Below are 22,993 nucleotides of genomic sequence, written 5' to 3' on the forward strand. Positions count from 1 at the left end.
TTTTAGAAGCAGCTCCTGTGATCTCACTGGGAAACTTTCATCCCTTGATTTTGTTTTTGATTTTTGTTGGTTTTTTTTGCTTCACTTTGTAACTCTGCACCATGACTTGTACTTCCTAGGCAGTTGTAGCTTCTTGGTAAACTGCTGAATATTTTATACACAGACAGCCACAAGTCTGTAACTGTGGTTAAATAGCTTTTTGTTCATTGGGAGTCATGCGTGGTGAGCTTATTGATTTCATACATTTGCTTAAGTATTCCTTCATGTAATTTGGAGGTTAATTGGGACAGGGTGTAGCTGGGTTCTTCCCACCTGTCCTTGGAACTAATTACATCGTTAGATCTCATATTTGACGTTTGAGTGAAAGTAGTTGTCAACAAGACCAGATGACTGATCTTAATGAGCTCAGGGCATGTGAGTTGAGTGAGTTCTAGCTGCATTTCAGGTGAATGCCCGCAGTTTTCAGTTTAATACAGGGGAGGTAAGCACATCTCTTTAAGAGTCGGCCTAAGCACTTTGATCACTGACAGCAGCGCAATTTCTTGGAAAAAACAAAACAAAATACCACAGAGTAGGGGGGTGGGGGGGTGGAGGAGGAGAGGTATGGAGTGGGGGATGGAGGATAGAAAAAGTGAGCATTGAGTGTAAAATGGAGGAATGAAGTCGAGATCCAGTGCAGATGAAACAAGCACAGAGGTGAGAAGGATGGCAGAAGGAGAGTATGCATGAGGAAGGAGCTAAAAACTGAGCGAGAGGCATGAGGAGGAGGAGGGGGAGCAGAGGAGAGGTACAATCCCCCCCACCACCGCCACCTCTCTTTCTCTCTCTCCTGCAGCATTTCCTGCCTTGGCCACCATGTCCTGCACCACCCTGCTACCACTGCCTCACCACTGCACACACACACACACATACACACACACACACACACACACACACACAAGGGGAGAGAATGCAAGAGAGAGAGAGAGGGAGGGAGGAAGGGGAGGAGACGCACACACACACACACCTGAGTAGAACAAACGGGCTGAGAAAAAAACAAAACGAATCTTAATGATTGTAAACCATTAGAGAGAGCAGATCATTTCTGCAGTGGACTGAGAGATAGAGAGACTGGGGCTGTGAGAGAGAAAGAGCGTGCACACGGCTCATGCACGAAAGCTGCACTGACGCTAATATATATTAGCAGAAACACTGCAGCAAGAGGGGGAGGGAGCACGGGATTATGGGATGCATTGACTGTGAGGTACCAGCAGCAGTAACTGGGGGGGAAGGAGGGAGGGGAGGAGAGCACAAACTAGAGGGGGGGGGGGGGGGGCAGAGAAGGCAAGGGAGGAATTTGGAGGAGTGCTGACTGTGCGGAACAGACCCAGCAGTTGGCAGAAAGAGCAAAAACCTTTACCAATCACACAGGGGGAGAGATAGGGGGAGTGAGATGAGATGGAGGAGTGTTGGGAAGGGAAAGACAGAAAAGGATTGAAAGAGATTGTGCGTGAGGGGGGCGAGTGGGTAAGGTAGAGGAGAGAGAGGATGTTGGGGAAAATGAAAGAGGGGAGAGAAAAAGTGAGGGAGGAGAGGGACTAAAGACAGAAAAAGACCTTGCAGTGGCTCACAAGGGTGGATGGGTGGGGGGGTGGGGGGGTGGGGGGTACTGGGGCTTAGAAATGGTCTGCAATACTAATAAAAGGAATGGAAACAGTGGAGTGATAAAGATAGGGGAGGAGAGGAAGGAAAACAAGTGAAGGGATGTAAAACAGATATACAGCTGAGCTGAATGGCAAATGTACCACTGGGGAAAAGGAGGGCATTGCAGGCAAGTGTGTAATGTATGTTTATGTTTGTGTTTGTGTGTGTGTGTGTGTGTGTGTGTGTGTGTGTGTGTGTGTATGTTTGAAAGGAAGAGAGAGAAAGGGAGAGAGAGGGAGCACGAATTACGTATGTGTTTCTGGTGCACAGCCATTTTTCTTCCACCACCCGCTACCTCATCAAAGGATGTAACCACAAGGCTTCACGCTGTTCCATCCATACCACCTCCCTCCCTTCCTCCTCTCCTCTCCTCTCCTCCTTCGTCAACCCCTCCTCATCTCTACCTTATCTCCCTCTCCTCTCCTCTCTCACGCACTCCCCAGTGTTGAGGAGACCCCAACAGGAGAAAGCGAGGCACTGCAGCGCCGGTGAAAGCACTGCGGTCACCTCCCCTTTTAGTGCGGTGTCACACCACACACTGTCCTCTCCCCCCTCAGATCGTCATTGCACCTCATGGTGTAACTCAGATTCTGCCAGGAGAGGAGAGAAGACAGATACGGTGCCCGTGCATGTGCGAGGAGAGTGGTGAGAGGTAGGTGGCGCGTATGAATTGAATAAATAAGAATGAAAACGGTAGGAATCGCATGAATGGATGGAGAGAGAGAGACAAAAACAGACAGGGTGTGTATGCAGATAAAAAAAACAAAAAACACACACAGAGCAAGGCCACACAATGACCCAGCAGCTCTGACACAGCTCATGTAAACAGAGAAGGAAAAAAAAAACAAGGCATTTCTCATCATAATAAAGCTCATGAGTGGCCAATTCCCAGAACATGAATTAAATAGCCAATCAATTAGACAAGCAGAGAGGAAATCTACCAGAGGCAGCTCCTCTACTCAGCAACACCAGCGTGGAGATCTCCAGGGGCTGACCAATCCACACATACTGCAGCACCAACACCCCTTCAGGGGTCTCAAGCCTTGTGCATAATGGTCAATCACACCCCCCCACCCCACCCCACCCCTAGAAGTTGCTGCTGCTGCTCTCTTGCTATGATCGCCTCCAGCCACCTTTCTTTTCTTTTTCTTTTTTTTATGAGGGGAAAAAAAAAAAAGAATCATATGCTCCTGGTTTTCTCCTTTTAGCTAGCTGGGGATGATTAATACATAAGGCCATTTTCAGGAATAGACCAGCAGCAATGAAGCCTGTAATAGAGCTCTGAAAGCTCAGTCAGTGTCCATGACTAAAATCCTTCCTGCCCACAGGAGGACAAATGCTGAGATTCTTTCATAGATATGCCCACTGTGTGAGACTTCACAGGTGACAGAAGGATGTAAGGTGAAGGGAGTGATGGGAGAAGAGGTACTAAAGCTCCTTTCAAGGACCAATGATTGGTGTAAGAGAGGTCAGAAAAATCCTGAAGCACTGAGTGCGGGGGGGGGGGGGGGGGGGGGGGCATTGGATGGGATAGAGTGTCATGTCGGGAAGGAACTCTATTTTTGGTCTTGGATAAATACGGGCAAATATCCCTCAGTATTCAACTTTAAAATCTGGTTCTTGGGAGAATTTGCATCAAGAGCAAATACATTTAACCTCCACACCTTCCAACTCTCTCTTCGGTCGTTTAAACCTGTCTACGCCTAATTAATGACACTGCCCTTCCTGCATTATCAGGACCATTATGATCCAGCGGGGCAATGGGGCCAGACAGTGAAACGGGACGAGGAAAAGAAGTATTACTGCACTGATTCCTGACCTGTGAACTAGCCTGCGATTGGACACAGAGGAGGGGTACGGAAGTCACAGATTAGAGTCTAAACAGCTGGGACGGAGGGAGAGAAGGCGACTTTTAATGGGAACAAAGGAGATGAGAGAAGATGAAAGGCGAGCTCGAGGTGAGCCTCAAGGTCAAGGCTTCAGGGGTTTAAAAAGAAGCTTGATCGGGTCATAAATTAGTCGAAGGACAGAGGGAAAGTTCTCCTAAGTGACATGAGATGAGAAAGAAACCATCACAGCCAAGGAGAGAGGAAGGGTCAGAGGCAAAGAACACACACATGCAATCCCAGGATACGACAGATGCGTAATTCAATCACAGCCTCAAAATAGATTTATTCTCCCCCCTCTCTCTTTCTTGCTTAAACAGCAGCGCCCTCCTTTTCATGCCCCATCACTACTCTACCAATCACATCCACTGACAACATGCCACTGTCTCTGGTGGGAAGGCTTCTTTTTTCTTTTGCTAAAATCGAAGGGGGTGTTTTCTGGGTTACCCTCAATCTAAAAATAGCTCCAGCTGTAGATTTTATAATGCAGGATTGAGGTGGGGGGGGGGGGAGCAGGGAGAGAGCAAATGGAGGAAGAGAGGCAGAGTTCCCATTAGGCGAAGAGCACGCTGGAGCCAGTTGGCAGGAGAAAAAGCGAGGCATGTGCTGGAAAGTGAAGGAAGAGGAGGCGTTATGAAACTGGAGACTTTGCGTGTAATGCGGATGGAGCAAGTTGACAGAGTCTAGACGTTAAACTGCCCCCATAGATTTCCAGGATGAGATCTCCGTAACACTATGTCCTTCCTGTGGTTCCACACCAGTGCCCCCCCACCCACCCCACCCCTTCCTCACACCTTCCTCTCCTCTCCCTCTCTCTCATGTATGTGTGTGTGTGTGTGTTTGTGTGTCAGCCCTCTCACCCTCCTCCTGTGGTTCCTTTATCAAACCTCCATTTCAGGCCTTGACACTTACCCAGTGCTGCCACGAAGCAGGAACACACACACACACACACACACAAACACAAACACACAGACAGACAGACAGACACACAAAAAGACAGACACAAACACACACTGAGGGCACATGCAAGTAAAACAAATGCATGCATACAAAAAGCACAAACCAACACACACATGGAAACTCACAGCAGACAGACACAAAATGATGCAGAGAGGAATGCACACACACACACACACACACACACACACACACACATTCCTCTCAGAGGCATGAAACTGCTCTGATCTAGTGGTGGAGATGGGGAAACACCCACCATTTGTGCAATGAGGAATGTTAGGATTTACAAAATGAAATTTTCAGGCGTCACATCAGTGGATAATTCAAACCTGACTGTAAAAGTACAGTTCTCTTTCTATTGCAGCAGAAATAAACAGAATACACTGAAGATGTTTAAGATTCCAATTTGAAAATTTTCCACATTTTGATTCCTCCAGATATTGATCAAAACACACACATGCTAAAGGAAAAAAAAAGAAATCGCAGATAGTGGATTAAACGATACTTGTTGAATGCAGGTTAGACGCTTGTATTTTCTGTTGGTTTTTTTTGTTGGTTTTTTTCTTGTAGAGCTGGCCAGAAAATGCTCTGTTATTAGACGGATAAACGCAGAATAAAGCCACCAAAATACAGACATATACACAGACACGGTTAATACTCACTTGCTTTTGGTTCAGGTTCGTTTCGAGTGCGTGCAGAAACACGCACATCAAGCTTAAAGATCAATCAAAATGTAGTTTTCTTTGTTAGATCGCTCTTTCTTATGATTTCAGAGAGTATCCAGTTTCTCGCAGGCATTCAGTTGATCTTTTTTTTTTTTTCTCCCCCGATTATAATAAATCAAAATAGGATTGCGCGCGTCTGTTGCTGAAAATCTCGTTTTGACACCGTTATTGCCGAATGTTACTTATAGCTTATGGTCATGCTGATGATGGCAAGGGATGAGTCTTTCGGATGAAATGAAGCAGAGGTCCCCCTGAAAACTGGCTGATTTTTCTATTTCCCTCGATTTCAGAGCCCCTCTCCCACCTCTTTGTTATTGCCAAAAAATAATTGCCAGCCTTTGTTACAGTGTCTCTACGCTTCCAGGCGCAGGGTGTAGCTACCATTCAGCTCTTCTTCTGTCTCCCCCTTTCCAAATGTTTCAGTGGAGATGCAGCCTGTAGACACCTCTCTCTTTGCCTTTCCCTCTCTGAGCCTGTCTCTGTTCCGTTGGAAGAGCGTCACCTTCTGCACTATTTTTTTTTCCTCAGACGATACATGTGGGCGGATTAGAGAACAAGACAGAGGGGTGGGAGGACCCCGGTGAATACAGAGGCTAATTTCTCATATGGCTGCGTGAACTTCATAAAAAACATATGCTGTAAAATAAACACGCACGCACACACATGGCTACAATAGGGAGGGTTGTGTCATCAGTTTAATTGGCTGTGTTTTTTCTGTTTGTTTTTTTTTCTCCTCTTCCCCACTTTAGCCTGTGTAGCCCACACATGCTCACTCTGCTGGAGGGACGCACAAACACCATTTTGTCTACAGGTTCCCAGCCTTGACTCTGGCTTGGCTGACATCAGCAGTCATGTGGTGGGAGCAGAGAAGCAGGTGAGTTACATGAGAGAGTCTGGAGTAATATGTTGAATAATAACCATAACAATAAGAAGAAGAAAACACACATTTTTCTTAATGAAATTCCTTAAACAAGACAAACTGCAGGAACAGTGCTGCCAGATTATTTCAGTCTCCTTAAGAAAAACGTGACAGAGGCTGAAACAAACAATATGACTTCCTACTTGAATGCATCTTGCAGTTACCAGAAAACCTCTATTCTGCAGACACCGTTTCTGCAGGAGGCCCGCTGGTCAGAGCCAGTATTCAAGTAGAAGTACGATGATCAGCAATGTTGCTGATGCACTTATCGACAGGAAACTCAAAGTGAGTGCATCACCTCATGAAAATTACAAGAGTAGTAAAAGGGCAAAGGCTATTGCTAGGTGCATGCAGCATTTTCCTTTGACCACAAAATGTTCTTTGTGAGAGCAGAGTGCGGACAGAAAATGGATGAGTGAAGGAAGGGCAGTGTATTTAGAATTAGTACAAAGGAAATATTGTTTTACTGTTTACTGTAATTAACTATTTAAAACTGCAAAAGGGATGTTTGTGAATATAGAGGAGCTTCATCTGTTATTTCATTATTTTTCTTACCCTTTTCCAAACGGGACTACAGCTGACATTCAGATCTACAGCTTCTCCAAACCATTTAACTAACATGTGTTCAGAGTGTGGACCATTCAAACAAACTCTACCAAAGAAAGGTCAGGCTTCCTTGAGCTGTGAGGCTACAGTGCCAAACACTGAGCCACTACCTTCCTTCAAAAGGCTGCATTATTCACAACACTCTAGTTTTTTTTTTTCTTCCAAAGACACTAAAAATATGGGAATTGTGTCAGCTAGGAGACAGAGTGCTTTGGGAGACCACACAACATGAAACGGAGGGTGGCTGTCAAATGCAGAAAAGTAAGAAAATTGAATATGCTTAATATGTGCACAAACACAGGCATCGGATCAGCTGTTATTCTGGATTGCAGATAGAAGCCCTTTTTTGTGTTCTTCATTACATTTTCTCCCTATTAAGGAGTCTATGATGAAGACATTACACGCTTAACTGTTCATCGTAAGTCACTGAAAGTCACATGAAACATTTAAGACTGAGTGTTGTTTTTTTGGTCTAGTATAGCTGCTTTCTTTCTCCATGTATTTTCTATGTGTAATATCTGGGAACTAAGTCACACTTTCTGTAGCTGCCATCCAATATCTATACTGTGTGCAAAGTTTAGAGCGTTTTTCTTTGCCCTCAGGAAACTCTATTCTATGTAACTCTACTCGGCACTATATCACTCCTTGTTCATTTACAACCTCCCAAACCCCAGCAGCCCCGTCTACGGTCAGTCAAACACAAAATTTACACAGGTGTTGAAGTCAAGAATTCATAGATAATTCAAGCTGTTAAAACAGCAGCCAGGGCCTTTCAAGTCTTAAAAATACAATAGCATTTAGCAAACAGTATGTTAAATGCTATAGATAGTATTTAACATACTGTATGCTAGGGGTAATAAAATAACTAAACAAGAGTCTATCAGGAGCCAATGTTATGACAGTCCATCCAATAGTTCTCGAGACTTTTCACTCTGATGATGGCACTACAGGAAAAGTCAGATGATCACCAAATTCATTCATTGATCCATCTTTTTGGGACCAATCATTTCTCTACAGAATGTCATGGCAATCAATCACATTGTTGTTGAAATATTTTAGTCTGGACCAAAGTAGTGGAACAACCAACCGACAGACCAACATTTCAATCCATAGACCTACACCACACATGGCTAAAAACCAGCTATTTGTAGATATTAGCTACATACTATATTGAGAGCTCCATCTCACAGTCGTTTTTATGGCAAAGCTTGATAACCATCAGCTAAGAACAAAATCAATTGCATGTTCAGCTAAGATGGACCAAGACTCCGACGCCGCTGACAGAGGCCCATAAAAGCCGGTCTCTGCTTTAAGCTAAAAGTGAATCCACCCTCGGAGCAGAACAGATGAGCAGGAAGTCATCCACAGAAAGTAGCTGACACTGTTTCTTCATCAACCTGCATAAATACTGAATGTTCAACTTTGTGTCCGACTAAGAGTGGGCATTAGTCAACACAGACACATCCACAGTCAGTCTCTTGGCGGCAGCATAGTGCAGTTCATGCATAAGGAAGTAGTGAGCAGAAGACCTTAGGAGACTGTGTGTGGTCAAGAGAATATTCTCAAGCCCTGACAGAGACAAAAGCAGCTCTGTGATGGTGTCCTCAGTCTCACTGGTTTACCATTGTTTCAACTAAATGTCATTATCATTATTGTGCGGGTGGACTCTAAACATTGGATATATTATGAAAACAATAAAGGACTGCAACGACCAACAAACAGCCTGTAATATTCATCATTTGCTGTATATCTACTGTATGCTATACATTTGTATGGATCGAGACTGCATTACAAGGTGAACAGAAAGGACTGCTGGCCTTGAAGATGCAAAGACAGACTGACAATGAGAAACTGGTGGTTCAATAATCTTAATTGATGTTGCCCATCACCAATTGAGAAACAGTGTCTACTGACTCGCTGCTGCTCGTCTTCAGAAATGAAAAATGTCACTTCAGAGATGAAACTCGGAGCGATGGTCAGGCCTGTAACATATCTTATGTCCGGTGGAAGGTGGTTGCACCGGGATATAAAATTGGATTTTGGCATGTGAACTAAGCAAGACACACAAATCAAACTTTGCAGAAGTGCTGTTTAATAGCGGTGTGTTTGAAAACCCACAAACCACACAACAAATGTCAATATTAACTCTAATCGCTTTGGAGACAGAAACCATGTGGAGTAGTCAGGAAGACTGTAAGCAACATTTTATTGAATTATGAAACAAGTGCCACGTTAGCAACAGCAGCCATTCCTCCAGTCCCATCGTGAGATTTGTTAAATGAGTGGATGCGGTCATATTACCATGTTATTTTCAGCACTGCAGGTATCAAGAGAAATACTGTAGAGAGACTCTATTCCTTGTGTTACAGCTTCATTTTGTCTCCATTTTCTGCAAATAAATCGCATAGATTAATTTAAGAATTAAAAGACACAAATGCTGTGTTATTGTAACGAAAACCTTGGTTATCTTTTTACCTCACTGACACTATAGTTTTATATATGGACTTCATGCATGGGATCCTGGGATGGTCTGCAGTTTTGATATACAACTGTTCATGATTTTCTTTCACATGTAATCATGAAAATAGTTCCAAAAGACATTAAACTAAACCTACAGCCAGAAGAGATGAAATAATGTTTTGGCTTTAAACAAAAATTAAGTGAACTGTTCAGCCTGACCGTTTGTTATCAAAACATAGTCAGACAGGCAGTGAAAAGATTGATGGAATAATCAGTGAATAATGACTGAAACACTATGCTGCTTAATAAAGTCTATACAATTTCTCAGAAATCAAATGTCTTTCCGATAAAATCACGTTTTTCCAGTTGAAAAATGACTCACTTTTCATATAACTGTCTGGATTTCCTGGAATTTTGTCTTGACCCCGGCCACGTCTAAACTGCAATAACTGTTTTTTTTTCCTGTAAGATGCAGCTTTTTTCCCCAATGTAACATAAAGAAAATTGTTTCCAAAATAAAAGAAAATGGATTGATTCAAAAATGTAATGTGTTACTCTTTTAACCCTTACATACCGTTCCTTATCCATTCCTTCATAGTATGGACTCAACAGGCCCAAGCATCTTCTCATAATTTACATTCATAAAGGTTTAGATTCACTTTTATGTTGGTCTTAGAGGATGTAGTTTGAGGTGAATTGTGTTATATTGTCTAGAAAAGGGTTTCTGATATTTAGTCTACCCTCACTGAATACATTTACATTCATATTAGATCTTGAATTTGATCAAACTTGGGATTTGATGTTTAAATGAATCATGATAAAAGCGGGTTACTCACATCCCTGTATACATGGTCCTAACAATATCGAGGTATATGATCATTAGTATGGATTTGTGTCTTGATTTCTCAATAACTCAACCTGCACCAACAGAGAGTGTCCAGAAAACTGGATCAGGTGTTTACATGCCACAGCACCCAGGTGATTATCAGAGGTTGCATACCGCTGGGTTTATCCAGGTTTCTTGAACCAGAATAAAATGTTTATGTCCAATACATAACAGGGGAAAGCTCGTTGATAGAAAACTTTGAATGCGAGGCCCTTTCATATGCATTTTGCAATAACATATCCGTTAAGAGAAAGTTTGCATTACTTGTATTAATTTTATTCTGTCCAACTTTTAGGTGTCACAACTTTTAATGTATGATTTCTGCAAACTGAGTCCCTGGAGACGGTCACTACACGTGTGAAATTAATGAGCATCATCTTCACGTTATAATATGTAACTTTTCTGCATTATAAATGACTAGACCTATAGATATTTTGTAGTTATGTACTTATATGATCCCAAATGTTTACAGAAATTTTCAAACATAGAGAAATTTTACGATACACTTTTTAGATCATTTTTTAACCATATATTTTAATCAGATGAAGGATGTTAGTCACTGGGTTTATGGATCAAATGCTAGAGCAGTTAGGGTCACAGCCCCTCCAATACGTCTAGTCTCACCAAACAGCATTGAAGAAATACTGGTTTATTAACGCAAACTGCTTAATTCGGTATTTTAACCGATTTAATCTCTGGGTCCATTTGTTTTGGAGAGGAGGAGACCTCTGAGGATAATTTAGCTGCCAGTAAAAAAAAAAAAAAAAAAAAAACTCAATGTCTGGATGATAAGTTATCCGAGAAACAAGCTGAGCAAATGTTAGCGGCAGCTGGGCTCGCAGCCCCTCTGGGACAATTTTTAATGTGAAACTGCTTTATTCAGTGCTTTTACTGGATTTAATCACTGGGTCCATTAGTTTTGGAGAGGAAGAAACCTGCAGATCATTCGGCTTCCAGTAAAAAAAAAAAAAAAAAACCCTGTACGCCTGAGACTGAATGAATCCTAATCAGGAATAGCAGACTGCAATGACAGCAATGGTGGTGAAGAGAAAAGCTCCCATGATCCCACGCTACTTCATGTTACCAAACTCCATATTTTGTTATTGTTTTGATTGAGAGACCCGAACCTGCAGAAAAATGTATGTATTTCACATTTAATTGAAGTTGCTGTTAATTTCTGATAAGTTAATCTGAGCTGTTTTCTATTCAGCGTAATATTCATAAAGCTATATAGTCACGCTAAACTTTTAGACCATCTATCTTCCACAATACATCTCCCATAATCTAGCAAATTACAACTACTCTGTTACTTCTTCCTATAAACTCAGACTGAATTTATTCCTCCAGGTTCAGATTCTGATGGTGGCCTCTCGATAGGCAGAAGAGACCCAACATTATAATCCTCCTAACAATCTAGCTGATCTGCTGATATTTAGTATATATACTTTAAATGATCAAGAACCTAGCAGCTTTTCTCATTGTGCTCCTATGTTTGTAGTCTAACAAAAAGCTGACAGGGGGAGACATTATGGTTTCACTGTGAACACATGGGAAATCCAGTGAGGAATTATCTCTGCTATTCTGTTGCACTACAATCATAACCCTGCTGTACCCAAAACACCCAGTGTTATCCAAAAAACAAACTAAAATAACAGTCTTGTCTCAGCAGATGAGTCAGTCCCTGCATTCAAATTTACACTGAGGTCTGCTGTTCTGCTTTTCATCTGCCAGAGGCCTTCAGAGCATCTGCCCGAGCTCCATACAGAGCCTAATTTAGAGCCGGGAGGCTGCAGACCAAGGGCGTCGCTTCATTTTAGCAATGTGGGGCGCAATGTGCATCAGCTTCTGGGCAGCAAATCACACTGATATGCTGTTGGCAAACAAGGAGCCTAAATCCCTTACACTATGACGACGACTGAGGCAAGAAAAACAACAAATAAAGGCACATAAAATTCCTGGGTGATTCAAGTTGGATGCCTGATTTTTTTGTTAAGATGTTTTATGAATAATGATATTATAAGTATATTCAAACTATCTGCACAGAGTTTTCTACTGAGATCAAAGCCACACTTTCGTTAAAAAAAGTATTTGCATTTAAAGCAGAAATGGTTCGGAAGGACAGTTCACCCTTCTTCTAATTCTGAAGGGTACTGGTACCTCACCTTCTGTGTTTGTCTTCGAATGATAAATAAAGTTTTCATCTGTCTGAGGCCTCCAGAATCCATAACTTAAGGGTATAATTACGAGCCTGGGCTCTTCCGACCAAGGGTGCAGGTTTCATTTCTACAATGAGAAGGGGACACTTTCCATCAAACATGGACAGCAAATCACACTGACATACTGTCAGCAGTGGGCACACAGGGAGCCTAAATCCTTGACTCTGTCGCTGGAGTTGAAGCATAAGACACACACTTATAGAAGCTGCACCACATGACACGAGAGGCCATGATCCGAAGAGCAGAAACCAGTCACAGCAGTATGAACCTCAACAGTCTGATTCATCGTTGAAATGCTTAAAAAGACGGTAAGGAAAAATAGAAACATACATACCTTATACGTTATGTCTGATTTCCACAGGGGCATCAGGAATACTATGAGAATGTCTGTCATGTGGTAGTAAATAATACAGGGAACCATGCTGTTGTAAGCTAGCGTCACCATGACAAGGATGGTGTTGACAAGCGACATGAAACAGTTGTCACTGTGCTTCCATATCTCTTGATGTTTGCCATTAGCTCGTATGAGAGCTGCAAATTCCAGGAAAACCGCCTGCTTCTTAGATAGCTCCGTTCGAGAGATGACGAAAAAAATCAAGAGGTCACTGACAAAAATGGAATCACTGGTAAGAAGATTTATAAACAATAAATGCAATATAAAGAGAAATAATTCTTACATTTTATTCAAAACATAAAACTTTTAAAAGGCAAACAGGAATCAAGTTATTACAAACCAAGTCAAGAGACCAAAGATCTAAACCATTTGTAAATGCTTCAACCATAATGCAAACACGATACGTCACAAACGCATTGTGTGGCACTGGACAATGTGATATAGTGCTTTAAAGAACACTCTGTGAAGGAAGTGTAACATGCAAGATTTCAACACTTGCATCCAGCTGCTGGGAAAAGAATTTTGGGAAAAAATTGTGATGTCGGAAATGGATGACAGGTCCAGAATAAATAAAAGCTCCAAGCTCTCACAGATGTTTTACTCCCTGGCCAAGTACATCCGGCATCTCACAGCCTGAGATACTTGGTGAAAACAGTTGTGGGTTTGCGAAAGTCTTGGCAGAACAGTCAAGTACTTCGATTCCTGGAAATGAGGTGCTCAGGCTGACAAAAACTGTTAGAAAACCAAAACACATTGCTACGAAAATCTCCTTTTTTATTCTTAATGGTTTGTTTTTCATCACTCTCAGGGACGGGTGTGATAGATCTTTCATAAGGTCATAAGTGTCATACTTGTAAACCAACAGAAGAGTTCCACATCTGTTTCTTTCAAAAGTCTGCTTGTGGTTTCTTTTGTCTTCCAAAAACAAAAGCAGACATCCGATCATTTCAGTCTGCTCTGATCCCCCTGTCCTCTTGGAGATTGGTTTTGAATTCATAATCCCATGGGATTCTTGTTCTTGTTCTTAGGCAACTTTGGCTTTCTCTCCCTCTTCTTGTCTGAGTCTTTGTTTTTCTTACTGGCTTTAATCTCTGCTTCCCACTGTTTTTTCGCTAATGTGTACAGCCTCATGGTGGCCTGTGCATCTTGGACCTGGAGAAGAGTGGAAGGAAGAGGTTAAGAGATTAATCCAAGATGCTACATTTTGTATTTTTCATAATTATCTTTCGTAATTTTGAGAACTCCTGTTATTGTTGCCAAGGGAAGGCAGAGCATACAGACCATGACCATTATTACTATTCATTAACTGAAAAGTGAATTGAATTGTGTTGAAAATTCTAAGCGAGAGCTGTGTTTGATGATGACTTACAGATGAATGTTCACCCTGCTGGACCTTCACGTTGAGTATTTCTCTACAGAGGAGTTTCAGCGAGGGTCGACCACTCTAGAAGAAGAAAATAATCTCATTATCGCTTAGATTTCATGATCTGGGTCAAGGACATGGGAATGGATCCACAGGCATTTGGGAGTCACATTCATGAAGTTTGTAAACCTTTAAACTCCTTGGCCATTGTGTCATATGATTACCTTAACAGTCTTCTTAAAGGGTTTATACTTCTGAGTGTCCCGGATTTTCTTTTTTGGATGATCCAACAGTAAAATCTGAAACAGGGGTTTAAGACTGGTTTATAAATTTTGACACTTAATTTGAAAATTCTAACATTAGTTCACTTGCATATATTACATCCAGGTTACCTTTAAGTCATTGTGTATGGCATGTCCAACCACTATTCTGCCCTGCAGGATCTCAGCTACCTCCCTCTGCACAGTCTTAACATCCTCTCCTGCAGTGAGGCAAACATGGACAATAAATTATAGTGTAACAGTAAATGGAGAAGTTTCTCATAAAGTTGCTTATTGTTCATTACAATTAACTTTGTGACTCACCATCTTTGATGTCCTCTGGCCGGATGCCACTGACGGCTGTCCTGTAGTCCGTCACCTTCTCTGTAGGTTTTACATATTTGTCATAGATGCATTTCCCAAACTGGTTCACGAGAGACACACGCGCCAAGATGCTGTCTTCTCCATCTGGACCCACTCCCACCATCTCACAATCAATGGCCACAGCTCTGGTGAGACTAATGTTGGCGAATGGCAACAAAGGTGATGGAAGAAGAAAGTCATCACTATGTCAACCTGTCTGAGGAGTTAAAGCTGGGAAGAAACCCTCTCTCTGCTTTCGTTACATATGTTGAAAACATAACCCCTCTATCTAGTTAGTATGGTCATAATAGTGTTTTGATATCATTTATCTTAACTGTCAATCATTTTCCATAGCATGTTGCAGTGTTTTAGATGTAATATATGCAGGACCAGACTTGTGTTCACAAGCATTGTTGCCAGAAAATCAACAATAAACAAATGCAAGTATAAATATCATAAAAAAGATCATTTTTCATTTTCTTTCTTCTTTGCAGTACAAAGCTGCCATTTGTTCGCAAATGTTTCAGTTTTAGATGTCGAAAAAATGTATGGCAATATTGGATTTGAAGATTTTTTTTTTTTTTGCATCAGTGTGATGAAATTCCTTGATTTATTAACATTTTGTTTTGTGGACTGGCCAATAACAGACATTCCAGTCTGGTTATTTTATCCATAAAACTTTTTTTTATCTTCCCAGCAAATGCACTATGTCTCAACATTGCAAATACAGATTTTACTGCTTATTCCAAAAGTGGCACAATCCCCACTCTGAAATGCATTAACACGAGTCATTGACATAAATCTTGTTTTATGTCACTGCAAGTTGACTTTTATAAGGTAAGACAAGAAAATGAAGTCAATGGCTGCCAGGAAGGCACAGTTAAACCACAGTGAAAATAGTTAGTGGTAATATTAACTATGTGATATTTGTAGTAAATGTGAAAGCTGCAATAAAAAAAAAAAAAAAAAAAAAAAAAAAAAAACAGCAGTTTGGATCCACACTGCAGCTAAACTGGCGCCAATGTTGCATTCAGGTCATAACAGATGTATCCGTTTACGCCTTCACTATTCACATGACGTAATTAGTCTTGTGAATTCACATAATTATGAATGAAAGCATTCCGATTCCTATGAGACGCATATGTTTCTAGGATGTAGTAACCAAGTGTCAACATGTCATTTCCCTTTTCAAGCGTGATATGATCGTTGCATTTACATTTTTGAAGCACATCTGCGAGGCACCAACACAAGGCATCACTCACCCCTCAAAGGCTTTCTCCTTGACCAGGGCGCTCTCCGTATCCTTGCCCTTCAGGATGCCCTGCTTCTTCCTCATGATCTCTGCTGCCTCGGCTCCGATTGTCGCCTCAATGTCGTCAGGGTCCACATCATCAAACCAAAGGTCCTCTCTACAAGAGCAAAGAACAGGATGACATTAGCAGCCATAATTATTCTTGTCCTAAATAATAGCATAGGTTCGTGCTGTGTACTTACTCAGTGGGTTTCGTCTCCTCAACCACAGACTTCTGTTTCTTGGCTGCTTGCTCGCTGTTTGACTTCCCACTGTTGCTTTTCCTTTTTGGAGCAGTAGACTGTCTTGTCTGCGAATCAGCCGGAACCTTCAATTTCACCCGAGCATCCTTGTGGACAACACTATTAGACACAGTCTTCGTCTTCATCTTTTTCGCAGCGTGTTTCTGCCTGGGACCTGTATCGTTCTTGGAAGTATTTTTAGAAGAATTTTCTTTAGCCTCCTTTTTTTGCAGAGCACCATTCTGATATTCTGGCGCCTCAGGCTGTTTCTTCTCCGGCTGACTGGCTTTTATTATCTGTGGAAGTTTTGAAAAACAGTGAACAATCTTCAGGAAAGTAGTGAAAGTGAGAAAATGTCAAAGACTAAAATCACATGTAAAACGTCTAACGCAGGCCAAACTCTTACCTCTTGTAATATTTTCCAGTTGGCAGAGTACTGTTGGGCATCTTTCGGGGGCTGTGCTTTCCCTTGGTCTATGCGAGGGGGCTTTTTCTTTTTAAACGCCTGATTAAACCACTGTTGCTTTTTCTTTTTCATGTTGTTTTTCTTTTTAGACTTGGGCTGCTGCGTTTTCGCTGGAGCGTCCTTTTTCTTTGCCTTCACCTTCGACATCACGGCCAGTTTCGGTGAAATATTTTTGTATTATTTGCTCTAAGTATGTTGAGTCTGTCCTCAGACACGCTGGACCATGAGAGCTCCGTCACTTGGTTACAGCACAACCTTTCAAAAAGTAACGGACAACAATGTCTCACCATGAAATGCGTGTAGCAACACCAACGAAGAGGGATTTGTCGGATAATTTCTCAAACTGCTGATAAAACTGCCCAGTAGTACTCTTCAGGTGCTCCAAATGCTCCAAAGCCATGCTGGACTGTGTATTTCCGGGGTGTGTAACGACTAAATGAGGCCGGCTGAACACACCGCAACATACGCGTGTCTTGTTATTTACAAAGCTGAACAATACAAAGACTACAGTGTGTTTCTTTAAGCTTATACCCATTCAAACCCGTCATGGTGTATTAATAAGTCAAAAAAGTGACGTTTTGCTGTTTATTTTGCTTTTTATTCCATATGCGGAACCCCGTCTATGGCGACTGTTTCACATCGTACCGATTATCACATTGGACAACATGTAGGCAAGATAATTGATCGACGATCATGTATGTTTAAGATGCTGAGGATGTTTGACAGAAAATGTGTTAAAGACAGGAAGCACTCTGGATTTTGGTAGACATGTTGATTTTATCCTCTTTTTTTGGTGTAGGCACAGTCAGCTTTGATCACGTTTTGGATAAACACGTCGTGTCGCATATTTGGAGGAGATCTTCGTAATATCCAAAGTTCAGTTTAGGTTAGTTGACTGGAAACCATCTGGTGACTATTTAATGGGAGGCTTTAATAATAGCTAATAGCTGGGTGAACCAAACCTAGCCATATTTATAAGTTAATAACTGGGTCTGAAGTTTATATATTATTCGAGTCTTTACGCTTCCTCACGTCTGTGAGATTTCAGATCATGGTGGAAAACTCTCCCTCTCCTCTGCCGGAGAGGGCCATTTATGGGTTTGTTCTTTTCCTTGGCTCGCAGTTTGGTTTCTGTAAGTATAATTTTGTTGCTTTGTTTTGTTTTTTTTTTACTTTTTCATGCTCAATTGAAATAATAATCTAAAAAAAAAAAAAAAAAAAACGGGCAGATGCATTAAGGGATTGAATTTTCACATGTAGTACCAGTCAAAAAAGATTAAACACACCTTCCCAACTGGTACTGTACATATCAGTACAACACAAGCATTGTTCTATTGGTCTGACTTCCCGGGTCATGTAACCCGGGCATATAATGTAGTATTACATATTACATACAATAACACATTGTAAAATATAGCCCCAGCTTGTGTCTCTCATATATTATCATTAGATCCATCTGTCTTTACAAAATACTTAGTACTTATTCTGCTTTAGTTAAATACATGCTTTAATTTTGTAAATAGGTATTCAAACATAAAAACCCTGTCTGCTCTGTCTACAATATGACATCTACTTTCCTTTCTTCTCTCCACAGTCCTGTATTGCCTGTGGGCTTTCATACCAGAGGAGTGGCTTCATTCAATGGGGCTCACTTATTGGCCTCAAAAGTAAGTTAAAAACATTCTAACCAGATATTAGTTATTCAGTAACAAGTCCCCTCTCTTTACTGTTAAAAGAAAAACATGCTTCAGGAAATACCTGTACCATACTAAGTCTTATGATCCATTAGCTGAAACATTTTGTCCTCTGTAGATATTGGGCTCTTGCGGTGCCAATCTATCTGCTGGTTGCACTAACGATCACTGTGCTGTTGCTGTTCGGAGTGAACATGACCAACACGGCTCCCCTCGACTCTGTGGACAACATCACAGGTGAGGACATTACCGTATGCTAACTGTGACTGGTTAGGTGACAAGGCAGCTGTGTTGCAACAATACAGATTTACATTCTAGTGAGATGTGCACTACAATGGCCATTGATACTGATACTACTGCCACTGCAGCCTCCATTATACAGTAATTAGTACTACAACTCCTTCTGCTGAGAATAATATGAAATTTAACGACTGGGTGCCCTGGTGGCTTACCTATTACAGTGTGTACCACAGTGGCTAAATTCCTAACTCCAACCCGTGGCCCTTTGCTGCATGTCATCTCCTCTCTCTCTCCCTGAGTGTCCTTTCTCTTTCTCCCCACAGCTAACAGAATAAAGGCAAAAAATACTAATAAAAAAAGAAATATAACAATTATCTACTAAAGTTCTAAATGGGATTTACACAATACATTTAATCTCTGACAGCATGCTTCCAGACATGACAAAATGCTCAAATGAGAACAGGATTTCCTCTAAATATCCTGAACTTCCTGACCTTAACCCCCCTGAATGTCTCCTTTCTGTCACAGATGTGTACGCTCAAGGCCAGAAGACTGAAGGCTACCGCATTGGGGGAATACCAAGACTGAAAGATGTCTCCATTAGTGAAGTCAACAAAATGTTCTACTTGTCGCCGAAATGATAACAAACAGAAACTGATTTTGGCAGGAGGCAGAGCAGAAGTGAAGGTGCTGGGGATTTATGGTAGTGTCATTGTTCATTCCTTGTTTATAAAATGATTATTTAGTTATTTATTTATCCAGAGTATTGCAACATGGGGCAAAGGTTTACTGAATGAACTGACTTTTTCTGATGCATTACACTTCTGTACTGGGTCAAATTATGTTCTGTGTGTGTGTGTTAATAATAGTGGTACACAGAATGTGATGTAACACTATATCATGGTTGTCAGAGTCAGAAAGGCATATGATTATTTTCAATAAATTTGACTTTTTATATATACTGTTTTGTTGTGCACTAATTATACCTTTGATTTGGCATTAATATTATTATTAAATAAAATAAATAAGCTATAATATATTACATGAATGTTATTCATTTGCGTAAGAGGAGGTCCTTAACCTCTAGGTGACATTGCAAAAAGCCCACAGGAGCAGTTAAGTGAGTGTTGAAATGTCCTGATTCAGATGAACGACATTAAGGCGGCGTAACACAAGATTTTATCGTGAAGTACATCCGTCTAAATCACAACTAGTGCTGCAATAAGATCTACAATCAAAGCTTTTGCTTTATAGTGATACCATTCTATAAATGTTAAAACTGAAAGGTAATTTTTGTTTTCTCCTCTACGGGGTTTACAATGTGCAGTAGATGAAATAAGTACAGTTATGAATTATCATCATCACAGTTATCTGTAAAGCACAACTGAAACCTGTCGATAACGCTAGGATTTTTATGTATTTGCATAATGAGTCACACTTTCCCCAAGTCCTTCTTACTGAAATGACTGAAGATGTCATTTATTTATGTATTTAAATATAGCTGCGTTTGTCGGTGTTTTTTTATTCTTGGCCACTAGGTGGCGATACCACACAGCTTTGGCAACTGCCTAAAACATCATAGAAGAAGACCGTGCCTCCATGAAGCTCGCCATGTTTTATTATGTGTTGTTCCTCCATTAAGCTCTGTTGGGCCTTCTGCCAGAGTCACACGTGTGTTTAAACATAGTGCAGCAGCAAACAAATGGCCTTCGCTCTGCCGGTGTGGCTCGCGGTGCAGGAGGAACTCCTCGGACATGGCGCGGCAGACCATGAGCCTCCGAGCTGCTTCGACGATTTCGACGACGAAGCTTTGTTCCAGATGTTCCACCTCACCAGATCCTGCATCGCTTTCATTACAGATGCTATACGCATCCGCATGAAGACAGTCGTTATGGACAACCCTGAGCTGCCCGTAGACGCGATGGTCATGGTGGCGCTGAACTATTACGCACACGGAGTCTCCTCCTCTGCCGTGCTGCAGAGACTCGGACTGAGCGAGACGGACTACGCCGTGGTTGTTATTAGCACAGTCTCCGACGTCATCGCAGGGATGTCCGATCAGTTCATCTCATTCCCACTAACCCGGGACGCCAGAGCCAATGTCGCCTTCAAGATAGAGAAAATATGTGGGATCCCCAACGTGCTGGGCGTCCTGGCTCCAGCCCACTTCAGGATCAGAACTTCTCCGTATGAGAGGAGCACCTTCAGGGCTTTTGTCAACAGCTTGAGTTACACGTCGGTCGTGAGCCAGATCATGTGTGACTCCGACGGCAACATACTCAGTGTTGAACATTGTTGCGTGGGCAGCACGTTTGAGCAGGAAATGTGGGAGTCGTCGTTCAAAGGGAGGGAGATGGAGAACGAATTGCATGGACCATATTGGGTTGTTGGTAAGACATGAAAAAAAAAAGGAAGATTCAAAAGGCAATTCATGGGAGAGACGCATTTGATCATATGCATAACAATTGTGACAAAATCGGTGACGCTTCACCAGTGTACGTTTTTGCTGAATTTCTGTGTAACATCAGCCCATTAACACACCCGCATCATCTACTCCAGTAACCACTAAACAACCAACACATGGAGAATCCCCTACTCCTTAAACACACAGCGATTTTATTTTTGCTTTTGTTTCTTACAACTTTATGCGATCAACAACAGTGTATGTGAAGTAATACTCAACCGAAGAAAATCTTAACCCCGGTTCCACTTACTACCTTTTCCAGACCTTTCAATCATATGTCATAGTCTTCCTCAGCAGACTGGATTTGCTGAGAAAGATGTGGTTGAAATCTCGCTACTAAGTGGGTCATTGAAAGTTGTTTTTGTTTTTTTAATGAAACTACTGTTTCCAAAGTCAAGAATAAACTTTGACACTCAGTTCTGAAGATTGTCACATTAAATTATGCAACACCAATACTTATACAATACTAGCATTTTGTCACAGTACCCATGCAGTGCAATCATCATATTTTACAATCACTCCTCTAGCTGGACCCGCTGGTCAGGGTCTGTTTCCCATCCAACATATACAGTGTAAATGAGAAATGTCAGTTTGGGATTTTTAATAAATTTCTAAAAATGACAAGTATATCCAGTTCAAATTGACTCTACAATGCAACGGTGTGTGCAAAAAGTGGAGGGGTGTGAATATTTTCAAAAGGGACGGTAAAGCTGTTCACAGGAAATGATGCACATCCTTTTACTGTCTATCCCTGAAACTGCTTTGCTTAAACTGCTTCATCATGTTTGAAATGGTTTCCTTTGAGTAGGTGTACAGATGGATGTCTTAACTTTGTATAAAGTATTTCCGGCAGACTACACTGCCAGGCCAGTTTATACCCTTCACACTCCATACTACATCTTAAATTTCTTAAATATAAAAATACATTAAATTACAATATATAGGATTAACATTTGAATGGACTTGTTTCTGTAATGTTGTATTAACTGCATTGTCTTGTGTCTCCCTTAAAGGTGGGAAAGGCTACCACTTAAGCAAACATGTGTTGACTCCTGTGTCTGAACCTGCAAATGACAAGGAGGGCCGCTTCAACGAGGCCCACACAAAGATCCACAACGTCATGAGGGCAACGCTCGGCTCCCTGAGGAGGCGTTTCAGGTGTCTGATGCAACTTGGTTTTGCACAAGAAACTTCTTTGAACAAAAAGTCTAACATTATCAAGGCATGCTGTGTGTTGCACAACATTGCAAAGAAGTTTTCCGTCCCTCCCCCGCCTGCAGCGGGTAAAATTGAGCCCCTGCATCCTGGCAAGCAGCAATCGACGCCAGTGGAGGTCAACCCAGAGGCTCTGAAAGCCAGACAGAAACTCATCGATGTTAACTTCTCTTTAGTCACCAGTGGCCAGAACCCACCGAGTAACAACATCACAGAGGACAATGTGTGAACAGAGTGGGTGCATCGTCTGCTCCATTTCTTAATGTCTTCATTTGGATCCCCATTAGCTTCCACACAGTGGTCCCTAATCTTCCTGGGGTCCACACGCAAAAACAACTAATAAAAGAAACAATCATTAAAAACACACTATATCAATAAAGTAAAAGCAGCAAAGAGTATCACTGACGTACTGACACACTGAGGAGGACAAACACTGAAACTAACACCCAGATTACGGTGCTGGATTTCACAGCTTTCTGTTGCTTTTCAGTTTGACACTAATATGTAAATGTGATGGAACACTGGGTTTTTCACCTTGTTTGCAGAGTTGGTAGGAAGACATTCAGGTATTTTTGTTAACATAAAATATTTTATTTCGTATACAAATAGATAATCATTCTTTTCTACCTATATTTCTTCTTAATAAAAGTAATTTGAAAACAT

The 22,993-nt window shown here is 41.5% G+C and overlaps 3 protein-coding genes and 1 pseudogene across 3 annotated transcripts; 2 read left to right on the forward strand and 2 right to left on the reverse strand.

The window, feature by feature from the left end:
• LOC130162005 (potassium voltage-gated channel subfamily C member 1-like) overlaps positions 1-5,775 on the reverse strand; it is a 49,952-nt pseudogene extending 44,177 nt beyond the window's left edge.
• Positions 5,776-12,995: 7,220 nt separating this feature from the next.
• Positions 12,996-17,152, reverse strand: rexo4 (REX4 homolog, 3'-5' exonuclease). Its single transcript, XM_056365821.1, has 8 exons — positions 16,658-17,152; positions 16,213-16,547; positions 15,981-16,127; positions 14,680-14,873; positions 14,488-14,576; positions 14,320-14,394; positions 14,102-14,176; positions 12,996-13,884 (listed from the first exon to the last, which is right to left on the reverse strand). Exons 1-8 carry the CDS (start codon positions 16,862-16,864, stop codon positions 13,726-13,728), a joined length of 1,281 nt encoding a protein of 426 aa, XP_056221796.1. The 5' UTR covers positions 16,865-17,152; the 3' UTR covers positions 12,996-13,725.
• Positions 17,153-17,365: 213 nt separating this feature from the next.
• Positions 17,366-19,610, forward strand: pigp (phosphatidylinositol glycan anchor biosynthesis, class P). Its single transcript, XM_056365823.1, has 4 exons — positions 17,366-17,850; positions 18,312-18,384; positions 18,530-18,648; positions 19,180-19,610. The coding sequence occupies exons 1-4, from the start codon at positions 17,769-17,771 to the stop codon at positions 19,290-19,292; spliced, it is 387 nt and encodes a 128-aa protein (XP_056221798.1). The 5' UTR covers positions 17,366-17,768; the 3' UTR covers positions 19,293-19,610.
• Positions 19,611-19,826: 216 nt separating this feature from the next.
• Positions 19,827-22,992, forward strand: si:dkey-197c15.6 (putative nuclease HARBI1). Its single transcript, XM_056365822.1, has 2 exons — positions 19,827-21,041; positions 22,129-22,992. The coding sequence occupies exons 1-2, from the start codon at positions 20,354-20,356 to the stop codon at positions 22,557-22,559; spliced, it is 1,119 nt and encodes a 372-aa protein (XP_056221797.1). The 5' UTR covers positions 19,827-20,353; the 3' UTR covers positions 22,560-22,992.
• Position 22,993: the final 1 nt, after the last annotated feature.

The sequence above is a fragment of the Seriola aureovittata genome, chromosome 21 (genome assembly GCF_021018895.1).
Source record: "Seriola aureovittata isolate HTS-2021-v1 ecotype China chromosome 21, ASM2101889v1, whole genome shotgun sequence".
Classification (NCBI taxonomy): Eukaryota; Metazoa; Chordata; class Actinopteri; order Carangiformes; family Carangidae; genus Seriola; species Seriola aureovittata.